At 39.5% G+C, this 25,917-nt stretch overlaps 1 protein-coding gene across 1 annotated transcript; it reads left to right on the forward strand.

The window, feature by feature from the left end:
• The first annotated feature begins 523 nt into the window (after positions 1-523).
• Positions 524-23,023, forward strand: RAD21 (RAD21 cohesin complex component). Its single transcript, XM_027645604.1, has 14 exons — positions 524-692; positions 6,660-6,833; positions 8,196-8,325; positions 10,454-10,553; positions 11,538-11,644; positions 12,524-12,727; positions 13,178-13,303; positions 13,498-13,620; positions 15,268-15,491; positions 15,807-15,966; positions 16,321-16,472; positions 17,978-18,127; positions 18,583-18,666; positions 21,252-23,023. The coding sequence occupies exons 2-14, from the start codon at positions 6,690-6,692 to the stop codon at positions 21,441-21,443; spliced, it is 1,896 nt and encodes a 631-aa protein (XP_027501405.1). The 5' UTR covers positions 524-692; positions 6,660-6,689; the 3' UTR covers positions 21,444-23,023.
• Positions 23,024-25,917: the final 2,894 nt, after the last annotated feature.

A 25,917-nucleotide genomic window follows, 5' to 3' on the forward strand; every position in this document is an offset into this window, starting at 1 on the left:
CTGTTATGTCCCAGGTGGCCATCATAGATTAGTAAATTAGGATCAAGAAAACCTTTCTAATTACTGCTGCAATTAGTTCAAAGCAAACGGGTGGTGTGCGTGCAGTTGTTCCCCGTGTGCAGTGACCGAACTGCCCCACAGCATGTAGAAAACACCTGCAGCGCCCCCCGCAGCATAGAGACGCTGCGGAGAGCGGAAAGACCTGGTGAGTCACCTTGTTATGAGGAGTAGACTGTAAAAAAAAAAAGTTTGTTTCAGAGGAAAGCGTTTGTTGCGTTTTAAATGGAGCGAACCAAACATCGACTCTCCTTTGAAGACCCAACGACACCCCCGCGCACGCGCCGTGGACTTCGCCCCCCGGGCCCGCTCGCCGCTGTCAATCACGGGCCGCTCGTCACGCCCGCGGCCCCGCCCCGCCGCCCGGGGCACGGCGCATGCGCAGTGCCCGGGCCGGGGCCGGGGGGGAATTTGACCGTAAACATCCTGCGGTTTGAACGGCGCGTTCGCGCGCAGGAAGGGCCGCGCCGCCATCTTGTCTGAGTGAGCGAGCGGGTCGGTCCCGGCTCCGCTTCGCTCGGCCTCGGCTCGGCTCGGCTCCGCTTCGGCTCGGCCACGCTCGGCTCGGGCTCGGCCCCGCTCGGCTCGGGCTCGGCCCGGCGGGAGCAGCAAGCGGCCCCCGGGCCCGGAGCAGGGTAAGGAGCGGCTCCGGCCGCCCCGGTCGCTACCGCCGCCGGAAGGCTCCCGGCGGGGCCCGGCCGCAGCGCGGCTCTCGGGGCACTGCCGGCACGTCCGGGCTCGGGGCCGGCTCTCCGGCGGGGCGGGCGGGGAGAGTCGGCCCGGGGCTCCCCGGGAGAGGGAGCTGCGCGGGGCCGGCGTACGGGGCTCAGCCGGGCCCTGTGCGCGGCCTGGTGGCGGAACGGGCAGGGCCTGGGTCAGCGCGGCTGCGGCCGGGGCCGGGGCGAGGGCTGTGCACCTGGAGCGGGCACACGGCGATCCGCAGGGACCTTCCCGCTTCCTGGGGCCGCCGAGGGGTCTGTGGGGAGGTGCGACGGCCACACCGCTGTAACATCCCAGCCTGTGCTTTCGCAAAAGGGATAGCGAGGCTGCTGCCGTCTGGAGAGGGGAGAGGAGCAAAGTTTGGTCTGCCAGCCTCTTTTTTTTAGTGTAATTTACCTTCTGTCACAGGTGAAGCAGGATATTGAATGTTCTCGCAGTCCTCGCTAGTAACATGAACTACCGTCTGGGCGCTGAGGCTGTTGAGCTGCATATAAAGGCCGCCTTAAAAATGCCGGCGTCTCGAGGAACCAAGAACAAGCTTTTATAGATGTTCTACTATAAATCTTGCTGTAGTTCTTAAAACTTCTCTGATCCTGAATAGAAGGGCTTTTGTTAAATGTAAGACAAGGTGTTGTGTTTCTATCAATAGCAAAGGAGACGTAGGTTCACTGTGACTTACGGGCATGGCACTGCTTCAGTGAAGATGGCTTTTCCTTAAATTTAGATACTTAAAGATAATATTTTAAATTTGGAGAAGTTACCATTTAGGCCCACGTTCTGTGAATATCTGCAATAAGCAGGCTTTCCTTAATCTCTTACTCAGGAAAACTTGTGTCATCAAAAATGGGGGACATTAGTAAGTAAGGCCGGGCTGGCGTTTTATTTTTTGAATATGTTCATTTGTAAATATTTGACATTCTGAGAAACTTGGAAAAGCAAAGCCCACTGATCTAAAGTTTTAACTAGAGAGGAAGGAGGTGTGTTGAGGGGAATAAAAGGAGGAGCACAAAGTTAGTGAGACCTACAATAAACTTAAATTACCACACAATTAAATTAATCATGTCTTAACATCAGGGTTGCTGATATGGGATTTCCCACAGAAATCAGAGTAGTTGCCTCAGTTACTACATCAGTTTAACTTCTTAGTGGTAAAATGTTAAAAAGTTAGTTTACCTTTGGGCTCTTTGGGTGAACGGTTCAGAGGAGCAGAACTGCTGCAAAAGGTGGAGTAACAGAAGGAATTCTGTTCTTCTGTTTAACCTGCGTGCCTTTAAGGAGTGTGTTAATACCTGGTTTCTGCAAGTTTATTAGCTTGACTTGGAACTGGAATTGCCTGGAAAAGGTTGATATAATCAAAGGTCACCTTAAATTAAAAAGATTTCTTTTCCAGTGGTTGAGTGAACATTCTGCATCTAGGGGCAAGGGCAGCATACCTGCTGAGGCTTAGGTATGAATGTGGAATTGGGGGCAGAGTGGAACAGTTTTTGTAAAGTTCAGTAATCTCCAACTCTGTACAGCATTTGTGAGTGATCTGCCTTTTGAATGAGTAACTTTAGTGGGACTCTGGTTGTATCTGATTATGTAGGTGTGTAGTATATTGTAATTGGAGAACAGTGAATGCAGTTCCTGTAACAAAGTGGTGTGGTTTGCGTAATTAGTAGACCTGGTATGGCAACCTCAGCCATAGAATTTAAAAAAAAAAATGTTGATGAAAAAAACAAGACCTGGAGACAAATGGAAAAGACTCTGTGCATTTATCAAAGGTGTATCAAGTTGAACTAGTTCAATTTCATCTTTTTTGATAATTGATTTTGTGGACATAAGAAATTGAGGCGACTCATCACTGAACTTCAGTAAAGCTGCAGGTGCCACAAAGAAATGTATTAAAATTCAGAAAAATGTGGATTAACCAGACAATTATAAAGATGGATGAAGGAAGGAGATCAAATAAAGTAGTGATGAGAAGAGGCATGGAGCTGTAAGGTCTTGTTAGTGCTGTTGGTGATGAATTCTTTCTCAGTGGCACCAGGTGTTCACTGTGCTACTGAAGCCTGCGAGGGAGACAGCACTAGGGAGTGCCCACAGCAGGGGAGTTCAGTCATGTAAGAAGGACTGAAGGACTGTGTAGTGAAGCCTTGCAAGTTAAAATTGGAGAATTCAAAGTACAGTTGCAGGGCCAGCTTGGACTGCTGCAGGTGCAAAGGGTGATCTGACCCTTCCCTGGATCACCCAAGGCTGGCTTAGCAGAGCAGAAACAGTATAGGAGAAAAATGTGCATAGGGGGAAACCAGCAGAGAAGAGAGATTGAAGGACAGCACAAGGACAAATGAATTTAAATGACTGGTTGATTTCTTAACTGTATTATGGAATTTGTCTGCTCACCTGTGTATGACTGTGGTTTTGGAGTAGCCTTACAACAGGAACAAAGGTAGGTAGGTGATAGTAAAAAAGAATTGAAGACTGAACTTTACTTATGGACTGGTGTGTGTATACATAACCTAACCTATGGAGAGCAGCAGACAAGTGGATTTAATGGACTAGGCGTGAACAACGGTCAAATTAAAATACAGCAAATGTTTTGTCTTTCATCTGCAGTGTTATTGTCAACTGTTCATTTATTAAGCATCTTTCTGAGTGCCTTGAAGGGTGGGACTAACTATGCAAGCATGCTTTTTAGAGTTTAGATAGTTAGACATTCTAACATACAGAAGGACTTTAAGACTTAATATGTCGAGGGTTAAGATGAAGTTCATAGTTAGCACCTACCAAATTTTCTTGTTGCTACTTTGAAGGGATCAATTACCAGACTAGAACCAGTATTATATTAATTTTGCTTTACATGTTCACTTACTTTGTGTATAGAAATATAGACTTTTTTGCACTTCTGTAGAAAGAAAAATATTTTTTAAAATGTGCAATTGTTGGCCAATTTAGGCAGAGGAACCTGAGGACAACGGTGGCACACTGAAGCAAATTCAAAGTTAATTAAAGTTTTGAGTATTTTAAAAATCAATTTGGAAAAATCAGGATTTGGCCTTTTGTGAGTACATATTCTTTTTGCCTTAAAGGAGCACAAGCAAGATGCATAACAGAAAAATGCATAACTTCTTAGAGCATGTTTTAAGATCCTGGTTCATATCCAGTCAATTTCAAAAATTGACAGTTGTGTTTTACCTTTCAAGCTTTTTGAGAGCCATCAGGTACCCTTTTGTGGATTTTTATGAGTTACTTTTTCAGGCAACAACATATGTTCTGTGTGTCTGCATGAGCACTCTGCTGCTTGAAGAAACTCTTGGTTCCTGTAACATTCATCCCGCTCCCAACTTCTGCCAGGAAATCGATTTCTCCTTTTGTGCCACTACATGAGCATACTGTACTAGGAATTAAAGATCAGATGAAAAGCCTGAAATACAGAAAAGGAGTATCTGAAAAGAAAGAAGAAAATGTGTAGGAGATGGGAGCAGCCATTGGAGCCTGCTTTCAACAGTTGTGCTGAGGCACTAAAAACTTGGAACTGTAAAGGTGGGCTTTGCACAGGTGCTGTAACACAGATATTCCCATACCATACTGCTGAAATTTTGAAGTGGCAGAGACCCACATTGTGACAGGAAATTAGTACTTTATGGTATTATTATTTGTTAATAACAGTTAAGATTGAAACACACTTTAAAACTGTGTGTAGTGTGATTGTCACTGTTTTTCTTCATATATTTCACTGTGGCAAGGCTTCAGTAATGGATGAAGAGGAACAGATTTAAAGTGATAGATAAATTGTTTCTGTCAAGTTGTCCAAATAGTGTATTTCCCATTTAACAGGAAAACTTAAATCATGTTTTCAGGGTTACAGTTAACTGTATATCTGAACTTCTGTGAAACCCATGCTGCGTATTTTAATAATTCTGCCAAACTCCACTAATCAAAGTACATTCTTTTGCAACTGTTGATGAATATTTTTAGTGGACTAATACAAGTGGGTTTGTTAACTGTACATTTGTGTTTTCCCCTGTTCCTCATGTTCAGGGGTAATTTACAGGCTTACTATGACCAGAGCACTGCATGGTTGTAGCAGCAACTTAAGATACCAAAATGCTGTGCTGCTAAGTTACATCTCTGCATACACAAAAATACTGAGGCCTTTGAAAATGTACAAGAGATTGAATCGTCTCCTGGCCTTTGAGAGAATTTGCTGTCTTTCAAAAAATACTGGGGAAATAAAAAGTAGAATACCTTCCTTTAGATAATGTTTATTGATCAAGGAGACTTCCAAAATTTATTTCATTGTGCTTCCCAGAGAAACTTGCTCATGTCCATGTCTGTGCAGTGCTGTCCTTAGCCCACACACAATCTCAACAAATAAAAATGGCATTTTAACTTTTTGTGAATTTCCACCTTTATTATGACTCAGAGCTATTAACCTCACTCCTTAGAGTAGTTTTAATCCTGTGTACTGAGTTAATTAGAACTGAAGCTGAACATCGCTTTTACTTCATTTAAATCCTTTCCACTGTGTCCATTCTTGGTTATGAATGGAATTGGTGGCCAGTCTGTCTCAAAGAGAGATAACTCAATGATTAGTTCTGTTATCCAAATAACTCTTCTCTTGTTAATGCAGCTGAAATTTAAAGTTTTCATCTTGCACGTTGAATGATACCTGTGAGTGGCGTTACAAGTATGGAATATGATAACACTACAAAGATAATTTTCCCTATCCTTTTATACTCCTTCAAATCTCCTTTATTAAAATAAACCCCCACACAAATGAAAAAAGAAAATAATTGTTGGCCTTGACTTTGAGATGTACAGTTTTTCAGTGTTTACCCAGATGTCTAGAGGTTGGCATTGCTTCCACTGAATGAGTAATGCCAATGCTTCTCTTGCCCCTGTACTTTTCTAGCAATCACAGTTGTGACTTGCTGTGCTTCCTCTGGCAGTCTTTCTGTAGGCATGGAGGAGGTAAAAACTAAAATGCACTCATTATATCCTTTCTGTTCTTCTCTTTCGATTCATTTCCCCTGTTTATAGAAATTGTTGTAAAAACTATTTGTGAGTAATCGTCCACTTCTTTAAAGCAAATTTTTTTTTCCTCAGCTTGTAGTTGAGCTGAATCGTGTGGTTACATCATGCATGAAATTGGCATGTTTAGATCATAAGACATCATGCTGTCCTGCTTCCCAATGGTTTCATGTGTTGGCATCAGCCATGAGGAGGTAGTTACTAGATAAGTAGGTAAAAGGAAGGGGTTTTTTCTGATGAAGGAGAAGGAAAATGGAATCTTTAAGAACTTTGGAATAAAGCGGTCAAGTTTTTCACCATTTTTATCAACACTTGAAAAAAAAATGAAATGGAAAGCAGTCTATTCAGAAATGAAGAGGTGATTGTGCTTCCTGTTTAGGAAAATACAGTGAAGTCCGAAAAGTTTAGGGCTGTGTATTTTATAGCACTGAATGCTTTACTGAAACAATGCAGAATATATACTGCTACAGTATAGTAGTAGCTACTGAATTAAGAGTAGAAAGAAATGGAAGTGGTAGAAAACTACTGTGGACTGAAAACTGAGACGTGTTTCTTTGCATTATGAGAATTTGGTATCATTACCATAAGGTTTAATATATTCAAGGTTATTTTTTCTTGAGGGGTGGTAAACATTTTGAATTGTCTAAGTGTTGTTCTTTCTGCTTTATAATTCCTTTGTAATAAATATATATACCATTACATGAACACCACTTGTAAATGTTGACTTCTTAAATATTTTAATCAAATAGTCTGACCTTAGTGGTTGAAAAGCAAACATGTACACTGCTTCTGAGGATAAAGGAGGTGTTTACAAGGATGTTGCTCATAAAATAAATCTAAAAAAAATATATTTGCCTTTCTCTTTCCAGGTTTGCACTTTGTTTTAGACATCTGGGACCATGTTCTATGCCCACTTTGTCCTGAGCAAGCGTGGGCCGCTGGCCAAAATTTGGCTGGCGGCCCACTGGGATAAGAAGCTGACCAAAGCTCATGTTTTTGAATGTAACCTGGAGAGCAGTGTGGAGAGTATAATTTCCCCAAAGGTATTTATTTTACATTAATGTAATGTTACCTTGTAGTGAAAAGAACTTGTACATAAGATGGTAGTTACTGTTTGGGTCACTGAAGCAAATGAAGTTCTTAACGTTGCTGTTTTAAAGGCTGGAAATGTCTGTTCAAATGTGAAATGCTCTACTGGGAAACTGGAGGAAGTTTTGTTTTTAAATGTTTTTAGTTTTCTTTCCCTCTGCTACTCATGACAATTAAATTGTTCATTTTTGAACTAGTGAGCTAGTGATATGGTTGTGACTTTTGTCACTTAACAGGTGACAAAAATGTCTTATACAAAAAGTAACTATTTGAAAAAAAAAAACTTTCTCTTTTATTTTGGTTGATACAAATGTTAACAGTTCTAAAATGCTACTCTAGATTTTAGAAGGACTGCTAAATGTAAGCAAAAAGTGTATAGTACAGTCACAGAGATACTTACTGTTCCAGAGCAGTGATTTGCTTCATTGTAAGCTCTGGAAAGATTTAGAAAGAAGAAGATAATGTTCATAGACTCACTATTGAGTGTAGCATTCTTTTAGAGAAAGGAGAAATTAATAGGCACTCTTTCCTGTGTTTAACTGTGTGTGACATGTTCATTGGCTGATATATTAGAAAGACATTGTAGTCAATACAGATTTTAAATTCTTACAGTTTGAGATTAAATCCTGTATGACTTAATCTTTCCGTGAGACAATTATTCCATGTACCCTTCAGCACAAGTTTCATGCTCTTTCAGCCTGGAAACTTAAGAAGAGTCCTCCCCTGGAATTTTTTTTCAGTTTTATGTTCCAACAGCAGATACTTGATAACGCAGTAAAGCAGTGAGATTAAAGAGGAAAGGAACTTAAAATTGTTTTAATGTGGCAGTGCTTGTATATAGGAACTGCACATTTTCCACTATTTCTCTCTGACTTTGTTTTAACTGCAGGACAGAAGATGGAGAGATAACAAGTAACCATTTATAATCAGATTTTACTTAACCAAATCATTATTTATGGCTGTCCAACTTTTTGTATTTTTCACTTTTTCCACAATTAAAGTAACAAAATATTAGAAAAACATGTGGTAGAAATGGGGTTTGTCCCTTTTTTCACTAGACAGAGCAGTGTTTGGGAATTCCTGGAGTGAGCTGCTTTTAACTTACTGGTATTTGCCAGGCCATTCATGAGTAATATATAGAGTATCATCTTGGAATGTAGACTTTGCATTCTTTCTTTCTTCATATTTCTGCTGATTTTTATACTTGTTTTTGATATTTGATTTTATTGAAAAAAATCATGTAAAGATGACTGAAATGTCATTAAAGGGAAAAGTAAGGCTACATCTAATTCACTGACTGTGCAATGTGTTTTTAGGTGAAGATGGCACTTCGAACCTCAGGACATCTCTTACTGGGCGTTGTTAGAATCTACCACAGGAAAGCAAAATATCTTCTTGCAGACTGTAATGAGGCTTTCATTAAGATTAAAATGGCTTTTCGTCCAGGTATCTGTCTTTATCTAAGCACTCTGAAAAGTTATGTTGATAAATATATTTATTAAGGAGGCCTACAATTCTGCCTTCTTTTGTCCGTAGAATTACATAAGGTAATAGGAGAGGTTATTTTCTTTGGTGCAGCTTCAGCTGGCTGTGTGACTGAGTTGCCTGCTGAAAAACATCTTCTAACTGAATTCTGAACAAAAACTTTTCCTATTAATGCTGATTCGGTAAAATCTCAGTTATGGTTTTGGCTGTTGTTGGTGGATGATGTTAAATGGAAATTCACTGCATGGTTTTTACCTTCTGGCTGAAAATGGCCTGTGTCTTACTGAATAGAAGCACAGAAGGGGTCTTATTTCCATCAAGGGTGAGGATTGCTTTGCCATGAGTTACAAAAGAAATGTTTAAGTAAGCTGGTTTTTTACCCCTTTTATGTTTTAGTTTCTGAAAATAATGTGAACTGTAATGTGTGCAACATAATTTCCCCGTCTGTTGTTGTTTACCTTAAGATTTTTCGTGGAGATGGGGTTCCATATTTAAATGTGAAAGGACTTTCCATCCAGCAGTTAATTACTTGGCTTACATACAGTTGATAGTTTTCTTTAATTTTAGCTTGGGAAAATTTTTCCAGCTGGAGTGTAGTTGTGGCAGTGATGCTGCTGGATGCTCACAGCTGCTGAATCATATTCTACCCTTTTAAGTTTGTGAGTGCAACGGATTTAAAAGCTGAACTTAAAGGAGACCTTTTGTTTTTTAAAAAGGCAACTCTTGAAAGCCAGTGCAGCAGTAACTTGAGAAAAGTTAAGGTTTATAATGCCTTTATCTTCATTTCCTGATCTTCATGTTGTGATTCAGGCATTGAACTTTATGTAGCTTTCAGTGCCAATTTGTTGACTGTTGCCAGTTTTTTGTTTACTATTGTGTTTAACTTCCCTGGGTGATAAGAACAGATAAATGTGTCTTCATTTCACAAGACAATTTGTTTTTCCAGTTTTCCCACTCCCAACAGCATGCATGTAGAAGGTGAAGCACCTTAAAATCAAGATGTACAAGAAGTTATATGCTGACCTGAAACAAGCTGAGGCACTTGTCTTTGTTCTCAGTTTATCAGCTTTGTGACTTAGGCATTGTCTTGATTTTGTCTGCTCTGAGAATTGTTTACATGTTTCATTTTAAGCAGCCAACAGGTAAAAGTACTGAGTAGCCCTGAAAGGATGGACTAGGGTTTCTTCAGTCCTAACCAAGTACCATGATGAGTAAGCTACAGCCTCATGCTTGTTCCTAGTCTCTCTGGATGGTGGTTCTTTGGTTTTCCATTGTGGAGGGGAGCACAGTGGGCAGAGTGTGTTTCTGAAGTGTCTGTACCTCAGAATTGCCTGTGTTGTGAGTGTGGGTCAGAAGGCAGAGCATAGAGCTCAAATCTTCTGCAAGTTACAAAAGGAATTGAACCTGCATTTCCCATGCACTTTCAAGTGTCCTGAACTCTAAGACTCTGTATGAAGGAGAGGTACCAACTACTGGCACTGGTTTTGTGATGCCCAGTCTGATAGTCATGCTCTGAGAATGCCTGCTGAATAACAGATTAAGCATCTCTGGAGGATAAGAAAAGGTATGTATGTGGTTTAGGTAATCCAGCTCTTTTACATGCAAAATGCTAAGAGTTTGTGTGGCCCAAGTACAGTCAGTACTGTTCTGGGACTTTTGGAGCTAATAGAACTGAATAAATGACCATTAGCAAAGTAGTCATAACTGTCCTGCCACTGCTTTACCCAAACTGAAATGTAGAACTCACCAGCTCATATGGTGCATCATGATAAAAGTATTTTGTAGCAGGTACCTGTAGTGTTGTGATGACGTAGATGCCTGTGTTGGCTGCACAGTTCTGCACAGTGTCACACAAACAATATCGAGTGATTTGAGGCTTTGAGAGTTATACAAACAGTGCAAGGGCTTGAGGGTATATGTTTTGGATTTAGTCTGAATCTCACTACTAACATTATCTAAGGTTTCTTAGCATCAGTTCAACACATTTAAAGACAAGAAGCTCATGCAGGGTGAACAATCCTGAAGACACAGGATAAAATGCTGCCCTTGTAAGGAATGAGGACTCATGTCTGGGTGTTCTTCTCTGCAGGAGTTGTTGATTTGCCTGAGGAAAACCGAGAGGCTGCTTACAATGCTATTACCTTGCCTGAGGAATTTCACGATTTCGACCAACCACTTCCTGATCTGGAGTAAGCATGGGTTTTTTTTATTTCCACACAAATAATATTTGGGTTTAGTTGAGGAGAACCTGGTTTTAAACAGCTAACTCATTACTGAATGTGAAGAAAGAGAGTCTGTAGGTAACTTGTATTCTTAAATCTTTTAATATACTAAACAGGTATGCAACTGTCTTTGTATTGATTTCAAGTTCATAGTACCGTGTAATTTTGACCAGAGTTTAAGCTGTCCTTAGAGAGGCTTTTGAAAAACTCATGTATCTGTTATCATTTTCTTTTTTCCTCTATGCCAGGCACTCTATGTCACATGTGTTCTCAGGTTAGACAAGATTAGTTTTATGGAAATGTTCCTCTGTAGTGGCACTTTTAATTCTTAAAACTTCTTATTGGTAATGGGTTACTTGTAAACACGACAAGTATACAACCTGAATGGTTCTTGATCTTGAAAAAATTGATGTTACTCTTTTGGGTTATTCATAATGGAATTTCTAGAATACAGTTTACTTTTTACTTGTATTATTCAGTGTTCTGTTTAGTTTATGTTCAAATTAGAGTAAATACTAATTTGAAATTGCCTAACAATTCTGTGTTCTTCTAAGAAACATACCTTAATACACCACAAAGAGTGTTAACTTGGTACTGGTTCTAAATATAGCTTTTGATAAACTATATTAATAGCTTTTGGAGTTGAAGGGGAGGAAGTCTTTTCTTGATTATTAATTTGGTCTTTAAAATTAGTAACCCAAATATAGCAAGGAGTAAGAGATGTTCGATGCATTTCCAGAAGCCAACACAATTGAGATGATACGTTTGAGTCATTAATGGTCTTACTGTTCTAAGCAATGTTTTCTATTCACTGCTTATCATCAGTTTTTTCATAATTGACTGAAGTGTAAAATATACTTCTTGTGAGCTAATGTCATATTTCTTTAAGCAACTTTGTGTTGTTATTTTTTTTAATGGAGATTTTTAATAATTGCCTTCTGTTTGTTTAAGTGATATTGATGTGGCCCAGCAGTTCAGTTTGAACCAGAGTAGAGTGGAAGAAATTACAATGAGAGAAGAAGTAGGCAACATCAGTATCCTCCAGGATAATGACTTTGGTAAAGATCTTGTGCATTATTATGTGTTACTAGCTGATTTTGGTAACTATAAGATATGGTTTTGCAATAACTATTGAAACCCACTAAACACAAAACAAATTAGCTCAAACATGCTTTGTTTTTGTACATTTAATTTTTGAGTCAGTTTTTCCAGAAAGTCTGTCCTCTAGTGCTCAGAAAACTTCCAGCTGCCTAGAATAGGCAGAAAGAAAAGCTGAAGATTATTCAGTCAGGTTAATTAGCGAAGTACTATGTCAATTATAATTTTCAAGTGTGTGAGTATGAAGTCAGGTGTTGCTTTAATCATAAGCCTGTTCTCAGTCAGAAACCATTAGGAGATTTCTAAAACTGAAGCAGTCAGTGGCAAGGAGTTTACTGCTTCCAGTGTCTTTTCAAGAACAGTGTTCTAAAATATGAATCAAAGCCTAGAGACAGTTGTACTTGAATGTCTAGTTCCCAGCATACAGTACTGTAATCCATAATTTAGTAATTTTTTTAAAAAATAATGCAGGAATTTATGGTGGTGTTGATTTGGTATTGTTTTGCTCCCTGTATGCCTTGAGGCATAAGGTACAACATTTTTGAATTTCATGGAATTCTCTGGTTTCTGTGTAGATAAAATTTAGTAGGATCTTGCTAATATAAATTCAAATAATTAAAATAAAATGCTTTGAAGAAGAGAGAGTTATTTTTTATAATTGTTTGAACGGTACTTTTACCATGGGATTCCTGGACATAACTTCTTACACCTTGTCATTAACTCTGCAATTAAGATGAAATGAAGTTTGGTTTTACATTTGGCCTTTTGCTGATCAGTTAGCTAAGAATCTTGAACCTTGGTTCTTTAGCATTTATAGCAGTGGAATTGTATTCTTGCAGGTGACTTTGGGATGGATGATCGTGAGATGATGAGAGAAGGTAGTGCATTTGAGGATGACATGCTAGTGAGCACCAGTGCTTCCAATCTCCTGTTGGAACCTGAACAGAGCACCAGTCACCTCAATGAGAAATCTAATCACCTGGAATACGAAGACCAATACAAAGATGATAATTTTGGAGAAGGAAATGATGGTGGAATATTGGGTAAGTTTGAGAAATTTGTTTATCCTCTGTCCTGTCTTCTGCATTCATAAGTTCTTGGGTGGACAGGGGGAAACTGTTTTCCTTGTAGCAAAGATCTCTCTCAAAGTTATGCCTTCAGCAGTAGAATTCTGGTTTGTGAGTCCTACAGCAGTGCAGATGATGTACAGATGATCTGAAGTGTTGGCATAAATGAAGTTCTAAGAAACCCAGTAGGATGCAAATACGTGGCAATTGTATTGTAATAAAGGTTGCCTGTAAGCTCAAAATTTGAGCTGACATGCACCTTGAAAAAGCACTACTGCTTTCTTCTGTGTCAGCATTGGAAGTTTTCTAACCTTTGCCCTGTCTTTATCTGTGTTGTGATAAATTTGTCTGTACTTTATAAATTTGTCAGTACTTTTTTTGTGAATTTGTGGATGCAAAGCTGATTCTTTCATATGGTTGCTTCAGATGACAAACTTCTCAGTAATAACGATGGTGGTATTTTTGATGACCCACCTGCACTCTCAGAAAGTGGAGTAATGATGCCAGAGCAACCTCCCCACGATGATATGGATGATGATGATAATGTATCAAGTGAGTATTAGCTAGAGCTAGATCTAGAATTACTCTTCAACTGATTTGATTTTTATTCTAATTCCTTAAAAGCATGTTAAGCTCAAAAGTATGAAATGAGGTAAATCACTTGAGGTTGTGGAGGAGGGGATGGGCAGGGTAGCACAGTTTCTCCATGCTGTGAAACAGTGCAAGGTACCTGTTCTCGTTGGCAGTGGGTGGCCCAGACAGCCCGGACTCCGTGGATCCGGTTGAACCGTTACCAACTATGACTGATCAGACAACGCTTGTTCCCAATGAAGAGGAAGCTTTTGCTCTGGAGCCTATTGACATAACTGGTGAGTAAGCTATTTGGGAATATTTTACTTGTGTTGTCAGAGATTACCTTAGCTTGATGGAGTGGAAATGAATGTCTAGAACTGCTACTGATTCTGCTTCTCAACTGGAAGAGAAACCAGGGACCAAGTGCTGAATTTCTTTTATTCCAACAGTAACCTTCCAGTACTTTCCAGATAGGTAGCTTCCATGGATGGTCTTGGAGGATATTAGTTTGTAATTTCTGCAGTTGAAATGTGTAATATGTATAATAGCTTTTGGTAAACATGCTAGTTAAAATGCACTGAGTTGAAATAGAACTCATCATGTCTTTAATTCTAATATACTATCTGTAGTGCAGCACAGTTCTTGATATACTGTGTTTGAAAGCCAGGAGTGACTGCTTACACTGAGAATAAGTGCTCTTCTAGTGATTTATAGCTTTAATGAATTTCTGAGTTCAGGAAATGTATCTTTTTGTATTTGAAATTCTACTAAATAGGTGACTTCCTTGTCTTTTTTTTTAATGCAAGAAACTTTCTTACTTTAACTGATACTGTATTTAGCTCGTTGTAAGCAGATCCCTGCTTTAATGAAAAATTAGGATCTGGAAAGAAAGTAGCTTGTCCTGTGTCTTCAGACTGAGCTCCAGGCCCTGATTCCCTGCTTGGCCAATCAGAGAGCCCTGGCACTGCCCTCTCGTGGCAGGCTGGCAGCAGGGGTCCAGCAGATCTGCTGGACCAGCAAAGACAGCTGTTGCCAGAGCTTCATGGTCTGCTGCAGAGTGCCAGGCTGTAAGCAATGTCATCCTAGAGCAGGGTGAGAGGTACAGGTAAAATAACCACCCACATTAACTCCACCAAAGCTCAGGCAGGGCTTAGAGATAAAACTTGGTATAGTATTTTCACTCTGTGATTAGAATTATAGAATGGTTTGGTTTGGAAGGGACCTTGAAGATCATCTAGTTCTAACTGTCCTGCCATGGGCAGGGAGACCTTTCACTAGACCAGATTGCTCAGAGCTCTATCTGACCAGGCCTTGAACACTTCCAGGGGTGGGACATCCACAACTTCTCTGGACAAGCTCTTCCAGTACCTCACCACCCTCACAGTGAAGAATTTCTTCCTAATACCTAATGTAGACCTCCTCTCTGTCAGTTTGAAGCCATTCCCCCTTGTCCTGTCCCTAGATGCTCTTGTAAAAAGTCTCCTCCATCTTTCTTGTAGGCTCCCTTCAAGTGCTGGAAGGCTGCAGTTACATCACGCCGAAGCCTTCTCTTTTTCTGGGCTGAACAATTCCAGTTCTCTCAGCCTTTCCTCATAGGAGAGGTGCTCCATCCCTCTAATCAACATGATGGCCAGGGTTTGCACCAGCCTAACAAGCAAGCCATGGGGGAGGGAGGCATGTGCAGCTGAGGACATCAAGGCTTAGCTAGATTCAGTAAAACTACGAGTCTGCACAAAAGAATTTGTAGGTTACGGGACAGCATTCCTAGTATTTGATCTTTCATGCTGCTTATAACCTTTCAGTCCTTCTCCCAGAGCTGACATTGCCTTAGATGCTTTAGGTAGCTTTATATGTGGGCAAATAAGACCTATAGAGAACCTGCAAGATTCTTCTGTGGTGTGGTATCTGAGCTAACCTTCATTACTTCCTAAAAATCTCAACAGTCAAAGAAACCAAAGCAAAGAGGAAGAGAAAGCTGATTGTGGACAGTGTGAAAGAACTGGATAGCAAGACTATTCGAGCCCAATTAAGTGACTACTCTGATATTGTTACTACTTTGGATTTGGCACCGCCTACTAAGAAACTGATGATGTGGAAAGAAACTGGTGGAGTTGAAAAGCTTTTCTCTCTGCCTGCACAGCCTTTGTGGAATAACAGGCTACTGAAGGTAATGTTTTTGTGCAGGTTCATTTTTAAATGGACTGTATTCAGGACTGTGCCTCACATATAGTAAACATCAGCATATCAATAGTGATATAGTAATATTCATAATTGGAGAAAAACCCACATTAAAACAAGAAAGATAACTATTTTAAGCATTAGTGTTACCAGTTACAGAAGTAAATTTTCTTTTTTAATATTAGTACTGTGGAGAGGAGCTTAAAAAATAGGAAAGTAAGATAGGCCATAATTACTTGACCTGAAATGAAATTGAAGGACACTGAGAACTGCAATAGTGAATAATGTAATCTTTCCTCTATAGCTCTTTACTCGCTGTCTTACACCTCTGGTACCAGAAGACCTAAGAAAGAGGAGGAAAGGTGGAGAAGCTGACAACCTTGATGAGTTCCTTAAAGACTTTGAAAACCCAGAAGTTCCCAGAGAGGAGCAGCAGCATCAACAGCAGCAGCGAGATGTCATTGGTTTGTGTCTTGTCAAAGATGCTCTGCTTCCTTCAGAGCTTATTTTTCTCTTTTTTTGTGCTTTGTATTAAGTCATCAGAGATTATGAATGGAGCAAAGAGCTTTGTGATGGTTGTTTAGCTTGATGTACAGTCTGTGACCGAAGATAACTTATTTTTGCTAGAAGTAGAGGGTGCTTAGGAATTGTTTGATTAAATGTGTATTGGATTGGGTTGTATGCGCATCTGTGCCAATTCTGCTTGTCACTGCAAAAGCTGTGCAGGCTGTTAAGAGTGCTCAGTTCTGAATTAATAGCAGATTAGAGTTTAGTATAGTTTCTAATACATCTAAACCAAGGTTTGTTGTGGAATATAGATGAACCTATTCTTGAAGAACCAAGCCGTTTGCAGGAGTCGATGATGGAAGGCAGCAGAACCAACCTGGACGAATCTGTTATGCCGCCCCCACCACCTCAGACAGGTGTGAAACGCAAAGTGCAGCAAGTAGAGCCAGAGCCAGTGCTACCCGTGAGTAAGATTTCACTATGTTTTTTATGGGGAATGAGAAGTGGGTGGTGTCTTTGAGCAGGAAATAACAGATTCGAGGCCCTAGCTTTCCATGGTCATGTGAGATTCGCTGGAGTAGTAGCAGAACATTTGCCCCTGGGTAGGCATTCTGGTGTTTCTTCTTAAGTGAAAAGCTTACTGAAACATTTAAAATGCATGTAGGATAAAGAAATGACACTATTTCCTCCAGAAAAAATCTTCAAGTAATTAAGTGTATTGTTTACAAAGCTATCAGGTTCTGCTTGGCAAGTGTATATGAACATTTTCCACTGAAGCAAGGATTGTGCTAGCTGCACAAACTTCCTTTTTAAGACAGTCCTATTGTTCCAGGCTTAAGGCTTCAAAGAAAGACTGATTGCCTGGAGGTATTTCCTAACTGAGCTATGAGTAGACTTGGAAACTAGATGTGATACAGTGTGAAAGGAAACAATATTTTGGAGGGGAAAGGAAGGAAAAGGGCAAAATGAAAGGTATATTCTTTTTCTGAATGCTTGTCTGCTGAGAACAGTCCTGGTTTATGCTATGTCTCGTAATTGTGCACGTTTAACCTCACTTTTCATGTTCTTTGGCCAGCAGGTTGTTTGCTGTAGAATGAGACTGTTAGATGTTACATTATCTTATTAAAAAGGGTGGCAGCTGCTGCTCCACTTGGCCATATCATGGGGTGAAATTGGCATCAGCTGTACTGGAGTCAGGGTAGTTGGGGGAGTGAGTGTTGGGAATTCTTCGATCACATGAGCAGGTCAGGCCTCAGTCAACATACCTGTAGTGTTACCTGCTGTTTGACCAAGTCAGAAGTTGCTTAACCATTTTAGAATATGTGTAGAAACAGTTTCAGGTGTCAGTGTAACTTTGCTGGCAAACACTTAACTGCATATAGATTCACAAGGAGAGTACTGTATATTAATTTTATTAAAACTGACTACATAAATCCTGTTAAATGGCTTTTCTGAGGTTTTTCTCTTGATATAAATATTTTCTGAGAATGATAATTGAGCACCAAAGTCACTCATAGATTTTAGGGAACTTTGTGAGATACCTCTGTTTTAGTTCCTTCACATTTATATCACTGAGAACAGCATTTTGATACTTTGAAGATGTCTTATTCTACCTAAGTTAGTGTGTTCATGTAGCACTGAATCTGGTTATGTAGGATTTTAAATTTGAATGTGCCAATCCAAGAAATGGGATTGATGGTTTGGATGGTGGACTAAGTGAAGTTATTGGAAAGCCTTTTTTCTTATAGAGGTATCATAATTTCTGGTTTGAGTAGAATCTAAAGGATTAAAAATACATGTATGGATAGCAAAAAAAATGCTTTTCAGTTTTTAAAAAAGAAAAATTCAGACAAATGGCTAAGATTTAGATACTTGAATTTTATGAAACTGGTCTGTTGCATCGTCATTGTATTGTAAAAGCACAGACAGAATTATCCTTTGGTTTAACTGTATTGTGTACCTTTACAGCATCCACCGTCACAACAGCTGGAAATGCCACCTGTAGAAATGCCTCCAGAGGAGCCCCAAAACATCTGCCAGCTGATACCAGAGCTAGAACTTCTGCCAGAAAAAGAGAAGGAGAAAGAAAAGGAGAAAGAGGAGGAGGAAGAAGAAGAGGTAAGAACTCCGTGTAGGAAGAGTTGATGTCTTTCCCAGAAATGTTTGGCTGTGGATTCAGTAAATGGCATAAGAAAAATCTTTAGCCTATCCTTGGGAAATGATAGCCTTTGGAAATGTAAATTCTTAAAGTATTTCATGACCGTTTTATAATATTTATGGTATTTTCTATTATAAATTGTATATACATTCTGTTTTGAGTTAGAGGGTTCTCCTGTTCTCACACATGGCTGGATGAAACCACTCTATATATTTATGATGCCTTGTACAAGAAGTTTTGAACTTGATGTTGTTGTTCATTTTAAATAGTTTGTGCTGCCTTATGAAAGTAGCTTTTTGCAATAAAACCAGCCATGTCCTAAAATGTGATAATGTGTCTCTTAGCTACAATATTTAATATTCTGTGCTGTCAAGACAAACTTCAATGACATCTCTTATTTTACACCTGCTTGCAGGAAGAAGATGGCACAGGGGGTGATCAGGATCAAGAAGAAAGGAGATGGAACAAGAGGACTCAACAAATGCTCCATGGACTTCAGGTACCCATGATCATTTGCTTTCTTTTGAAGTAGCTTTTGAGTGTGCCCACTGATGCTTTTGACCTGAGTTAAAAAGTTAAGAAAGAGCTTTCTTTGCAGTAGATGTTACAGCTTAAAATATCAGTTATGTCTTAGAGGGGGAAAAATGCATGTAGTTGATTTAATCTATGTAAAATAATTAAATTAAAATTAAATCTATGTTCATATAATTGTAATTTGATTCCAAAGAACATTTGAAGTAAATTTTTTTGCTTAGGTGTTTTTCAACCTTTATGTCCGCACTTGGTGTGCAAGTAAGACTCCCAGAAATTTAAATTTTAAAGTTATTCTGTTTGATTGTGTTTTTAATGAAAGCATAGCACCTCTGACTTTGTGCTGTGTGGCCCTAGGCAAACTCCATCAAGGTCTGGGGCTAAAACCATTTTACAGGATGTTTACTCCTGGCTGTGCTAGTTGGAAAAATTCCACACCATGAGAAGCTGAATCTCTAACAAATGTGGGAATCTGACCTTGTCTGATTTCCAGGATGTGGCTTCAGTCTGCACAGACTCTATCTGTAAGATGGATTCTTGCTTACTGGAACTCAAGAGCTTTTTTCTGATATGATGGTTGAACACCCCTTGTGAGCACTTGAACTGAAGCACAAACCACTGTTCATTTGCTTATAGGCCTCTGTGTGTCCTTCATGTGTTCTTGGACTACCTTTGTCTTTGAACCAAGTTTGTAGCTCCTACCCCTTTGTTCCCTTGAACATTTGGGCAATTCCTGAGAGTCTGCAGTCACTGAAGTGCTTCAGTTTCATCACTCTAAACTGTTTCTGTTTTCCAAAGCCATCCTTGTTTTTTTTGTGAAATTAATAGGCTCTATCTTTCCTTATAAAATGTCATAGTCAGTATTGTATCTCTGAACTTCCAGTATCTCTGAATTTCCAGTACGGTGGCTTTGGGGGAAGAGTTTTCAGTAAACTGAGATTTAGTTCTAGTGTGTATTCTGTTAAGTTTCTCAAAATTAAGATATAATCAAGGAAAAGCTTTACATCTCTGGAAAATGTTAGTAGAGTTCTATCATAGGAATTAATTGCTTATATCTTCAAACAACCTTAATTTCAAAGTCCTAAATATCCCTTATGATATTTTAATACACTTAAATTTAGTTCAGATTACATTGTAAACTAATGTGATTTAAGTCAGTTCTTTTGCACACCTGCAGGAATACTGGTAGTTTAAGCGAGACTGCTTTAAACAAAGAACCCTGGTCATCAGCACAGCCCCACACAGCCACTCACTCACTGCCTTCTGCTGTGGGTTGAGATAAAGATAGTTTAATAGGTAAAGTGAAAATGGTGCATGCAAGCAAAGCAAAATAAGGAGTTCACTCACTGCTTCCCAACAGCAGGCAGATATTTAGCCATTTCCAGGGAAGCAGGGCTTCATTACATGTAATAGTGACTGGGAATACCAATGCCACAGTCCCAAATGCTCACACACTGCCCTCGTCCTTCCTGCGGTGTTATGTGCTGAGCGTGATGCCGTATGGCAAGGATTATCCTTTTGGCCAGCTGGGCTCAGCTGTGCTGGCAGTGTCCCCTCCCAACTCCTTGTGTACCTCCAGCCTACTTGCTCCAAAACACAGCACCACATGAGCTACTGTGAAGATAGCTCTGAAACTCTGAAGTCTGTCCCAGCCCAAACCAGTACAACTGTAGCTTAAAAATAGTATCTAAAGTACACAGATGTTGAGTTGGTAATGTTGTGTAATGTTTCCTCCCTGAGTGTTTCATCACAATGTCTGGAAAGAGCTTCAGAATTCTCTTTGGACCATGTCTGGCTTTTTCAACTCTTTCTTCCTTGTACCAAAAGGGCATCACTTTGGATGACTGAAACGTTAAGTCTGCAATGAGATTCAAAGTTGAGATCTGATTAAAGTAATTTGCTTTGGCCAGCCCTAGTATCTTTTAATCTAGTAGATATTCCGGAGCAGATTCTGTTTTAAATTGATGATGTCAGTTGTTGTCCTAGCCAGAAAAAATATGTATTTTTACAATTACTGTTTTTTAATACATTATTGCCAAGATTTTGAGAAAATGTAAGCAGCTTTGTGTACCTAGTTTCAGACAAACAGAGGAGTTTTAGAAATAAACAGACTTTTACCTTGGGGAAAGTCATGCATCTTTTAAAGAACATGAGCTCTTGAAATTTTATTTGATTATTTTTAGAGTTACTTTTATTTTGAGAAATAAAATCTGATTTTTTTTTTCTCCTATTTAAAAAAATTGTCCTCTATTAAAATAAGACCAGTTAATTATTGCTGCAAAAAGAAAATCTTATGCTATACTACAGTGTTTCTGGAATAAGTTCAGCAGATTCAAGAGTGATTTTTTACACGTCCTTGGGAAGCCTACTTGGTTTCATTTAGATAAGATCTATATAGAAATTTTCATGTACATGTTGTAATGTGCCCATCCAATGTCAAGTTCTTCTGAATCTTTCACAGCGTCCTGGGGTAGACAACAAACATAATCTTACCAAGAGATGTTGTTTCTGTGTAGTTCTCTATTTAATTTGTGATGTCAATGTGTTTTTCAGAGAGCTCTTGCTAAGACTGGAGCAGAATCCATCAGTTTACTTGAGCTGTGCAGAAATACAAATAGAAAACAAGCAGCTGCAAAATTCTACAGTTTCCTGGTACTGAAAAAACAACAAGCAATAGAGCTGACACAGGAGGAGCCCTACAGTGACATCATTGCAACACCTGGTCCCAGGTTTCATATTATCTGAATGGTTACGTAGAGCAGAGCTGGTGCTCATCTCACTAGTGTGTACGTGTATTGCCCTGTCTGTAGGGCCCACAAGACCATTGCAGAAAATTTAGATTTTATTGTCTGTATAAAGTCCTTGATTTTCTTCTGGGGTTATTTTGGGGTTTGTATTTTAACTTTACCACTCAAATTTTTAGTGAAACTGCTGGGGTGGGTGACTTGACTTTCAACTGCAGAAACGAGACTGCTCAAGCGCCCGGATTAAGATTGTTTTAACACCTCGGAGCAGATGTGTGCAATATTGGTGCATGTGATGTTGAGTATCAATGAAAATGTCTTACAGTAATTTGACTAGTTGATTCAATAGATATTTTTAACCTATACAAGTAAACCTGAATGGCCAGCCTATTGTCTGATTAAAAACTTTGCCAAACTCGTCTGAAATGTTCGGCCTGCTTCTCATAGTAGTGGGTTTTTTTCCCCTTCTCTAGATCTTTGTGCATACTGTGGGTCTCTTAAAGCTGCCAGTATGAAAGGTAGTGCCTGATATGTCAGCTTGCTGTGTCACTGCATTTTTGCAGTCGGATTTTTGTAGCCCTTGACGCTAAGGGGAATCGGGTGTCTGTGGAAGGCACTTCCTCCAGGTGATACAAGAAAGGACAGAACATGTTAAGCATTTTAGACAAAACATTCCTTTTCACTTACCATGTCATTATGGTCCACTACTGATAATGGCTAATTACTGTTAATAAGTGACAAATCAAAACTAGTAATTTCATTTAAACTTTTAAGATATAATGCTTTAGGTTTGTTAGAGCTGTATATAAACTCCAGACTTTTTAAAACAGACTTCTAGATTGTAAATTATCTGATTTCTTTATTAAGCAGGCATACGAAGAAAAGTTAGAGAATTCAGATACCACTTGTACCAAAAGGGCAACAAACTTTGAATACAGAGTACAAATGGTCCCTATTCCACTTAATCATGTAGTGCATTAATGGCTGTTAGGATATATTTATGGTTTTAGTATCAATTTCTTCTGATAATTTACACTCCTGTGTTCAAAACATTTTACCAGTTTTTCAAAAGAAATCCCATTTGATTTTAATTCTAAAGAACGAAGCTTTACTGTTAGACCAGGTAGCACCAAATATTATGTGAATATGTTGATTATGGAGACCTGTCTTAACTTTTTTTAGGGCAAAATTGTTCACACTGAAGGTTCTGGTTTTAATGTTGGCACTTTTCTGAAATAATTTTGGGACTCTGAAATTTCAGTGTATACTCAACTGTAAAATTATGTGAATGTTTGAAAAACTCTGAGACTACATGATGACCATGGTTTAATGATCCTTAAAAAGTTAATTGTATAAAGTTACTGCAGCTTTATTTTCAACATGATGTGCCTGTAAAACCATAATTTTCCCCTTTGTAAAAAGAGACATTGTAGATAACTTGAATGTTTAATTATAGAGAAGGTCATTAGTTTCTTGTTACACATTTTTAGTCTGTTTTTGTTGCTTTTCAAGGTTAATAATGAAAATAGTTGATGCTGTTATGTATAACTTTTCTAATAAAAGTTGTGTTATAAGCTGTTATGTGTTAACTCTGTGTCTTGTTTGAACACCTTCCATTGATTTAGGACGGACTGAGCACTTACAGGTTGGTTATTTTGGTGTTAGGAGTGGACATGGAAGGATGTAGCTCTTTGAGAGATTTAAAGCTTGAATATGTGAACAGATTTCTTACCATTAAGAAGGGTTATTCTACTGACTTTACTGTGCTTTTGTTCAGGTATTCCGTGGTAGGAATGTCTGTGGAAAAACAGGGGAGACTGTATGTAAAATGTGATTCATCTCCATGCCTGTCCCTTCTGAATGCCAGAACATATCCAGCTTGAATTCTTTTAGCTCTGCTGTTCCTTGCTTCTGGAATTGCCTCTACATGTGGGTGTGTCAGTGCCTCTGAAGTTATGTGCTCCTGGTAGATCCAGACACTTGGATTCAAGCCTAAGGATGCAGAGCATCTCCCATGGAGTCACATGGTTACCTGCAGAACTTATACAGAGACTGGGGCAATGAATTCTGATCGACAGGGGCTGTCTTGGGAAGGTGAAGAGCCAGCCTGGATCCGGTGAGCTTAGTCCGGGCTCTGCACACAAGTGATTGTACTGCTTTTGGGGGACTCGTGGAAGCAGCTGGGCCCCATCCTGTGGGATACAGGCTGGCCTGTGCTGAGCCAGCCCCCGTGTGTGTAGGTACAGCTTGCCTGCACTGGAAAATAGCGACTTGCATTCCTTTGGTTCAAGCTCTTAAGTGATAGAAGTACGGAGACTTGGGCATCAGACTAGAATGAAAGGTACCTCTTCTGCCTTTTCTATCAAAAATTTGGTACATTTTTATTGTCAGTTTTGCTCTGTTACACCACTGTGATCAACACTCATGACAAATTGATTTTGCACAAACCTATGTGCCTGATGACACTATAATCCGGGGCACTGAATGCAAGCTCTGCTTCATCATATACAGTATTTGTTACTAGTTCTGACTATGGCCTGCAAGTAGTACTGACAGGCTTACATTTCTTGGAAAGGAGGCTTTGTGGTAATACACCAATCAGCTGCTCAATACAGTCTAAGGATTGGTTATAGAGTATTTGTTCTCTACATTTCTCCTGTATCTACAAGAAGTATATTTCCCTTTTCTGTTATGGACACAGATGATGAGGTGCAGAAAGGCTCTCTTACACAGTATTCTTTGTTTGCCCTATGACTGCTGTTGTTTGGGCTTTTTTTAAAGTGCTTTTGTAAAGAAGTACAGCATCTGCATTTTATTATAGTTCCTCCTCAAACAAATGTCTAAATGGTTTTAAAGGAACTAGCCATAGCATTCACTTAGTTTTTACTAGATAGGAAGCCATTTTTCTTGCAGTTCAGTGAGTAACATCTAGTTTTCAAAAAGCTGTCACATGAGGGATTTAGATTTGATTGATAACATTACCGTAAAATGTGTTCCTTGCTGCTTTCCCAGCCAGGCTGGACTGTCTCTAGTGTGTTCAGCTTTAGTGTTGCACTGCAGCAGTGAGGGGAAGGAACTGCTTTAAATGCTTCTCCGTGCTCCATCTTCCTATTGGTACCAGGTTTGTTCTGTCTGCAAAGCTTAACTGTTCACAGCAGGGGTACTGTGCATGCCCTGCTTCCCAAATTACTACTCCTTGGTGGGTAAAAAGGAAAACAGTTCATGAATCTAAGAAATATTCCTTCAAGGAGATTGAGTTGTTGAATGAATTCCTGCCCTGTGCCTCTGACCACCTTGATGACATACTGCTCCAGCCCTCCCTTGAGAGAGCTCTGTTCTTGCTTTAACTGGAGTTGAAGGGAAGAAGTCAGGTAGGGGATGTTATCTACAGCTGGAGGTTAAATAGTGCTCTGTTTCTGGGAAGGGTCTGAGTAGAGGATTCTTCCTAATTCATAAGACTTACCTTTAGCCAATAATTAATTTTAGCTATCACGGGAACTCACGCTTCGTGATTTTAAACCAACTTGTTAAGCAACTGACCTGGCAACTGTTGTGTGTGACTTTGCTTCAGGGACTTTGTTGGAGGCTCAGATAGATAGTACTGTGGGTATTGAGCTGAGCCCATTGTTTTTAGACATGAGATTGCCTTTTCTGCTTTGGTCTTTCCAGCTGGTGTCCCACACCAGCAAAGGAAGTCAAATTTCAAAGGGTTATTCTTCGCTCTGTATTTTCATCCCTCTGCTACACCTGAGTCTGTGTGGGGGTACTTGACATTTCTTGTGGGAGGAGTGGGATTTGGATAAATTTTTCTGTTTCTAAAGCTCTCAAGTATCTACTACTTGTGCAACATCTTTCCTCAAGGGGTTGTATTCATCTTTGTGCTTCCAAATGTTTTTGTTCTGTTACACCTCCAAGGAGTGGCTGGGCTATGTGCTGTGAACTTCTACAACACAAACATAGAAAAGCTGAAGGACCAAGAAGCAGGTTGTCTTAACACACAAGGAAGAAAGGACAGTTATCTGCATTTCTTGCTGACCTCTGTATGATAATTCATGGGAGGAGACAAGAACATGAGATAGAGGAAAGGAAGATTTTCCCTAGTTATTGTCACAGGAGCTGGTTTTACTTTTTCTTTGTTTTAGAACATCTTGATGTAGAATCAAAAAACAATACAAAAAGTCAAGCTAGGAGAAAACATTCATATTAGCCAAACATTAATGTTAATGTTGTGTTATAAGTAGAATGAAGTACCAGAAACTTCCTGGGAGAACACACCCTCTAATTTCATTTGGCCATAGCTATTCCCCAGCAGCCAGGAAGAATACAACAGTTAGTTTGGTTGTCACAAGCTGGGTCTCTACATGTTCTCCCTCTCCCAGCCCCCCTGCTTTTCTTGTTTGCCCAACTTTCGTTTTCAGTAAAAACATTAAACGTCATAACATAGCCTGAAACTAACACTTAATGAGTGAGGACTG

Source organism: Corapipo altera, unplaced genomic scaffold (assembly GCF_003945725.1).
Source record: "Corapipo altera isolate COAL_440 unplaced genomic scaffold, ASM394572v1 51, whole genome shotgun sequence".
Taxonomy (NCBI): Eukaryota; Metazoa; Chordata; class Aves; order Passeriformes; family Pipridae; genus Corapipo; species Corapipo altera.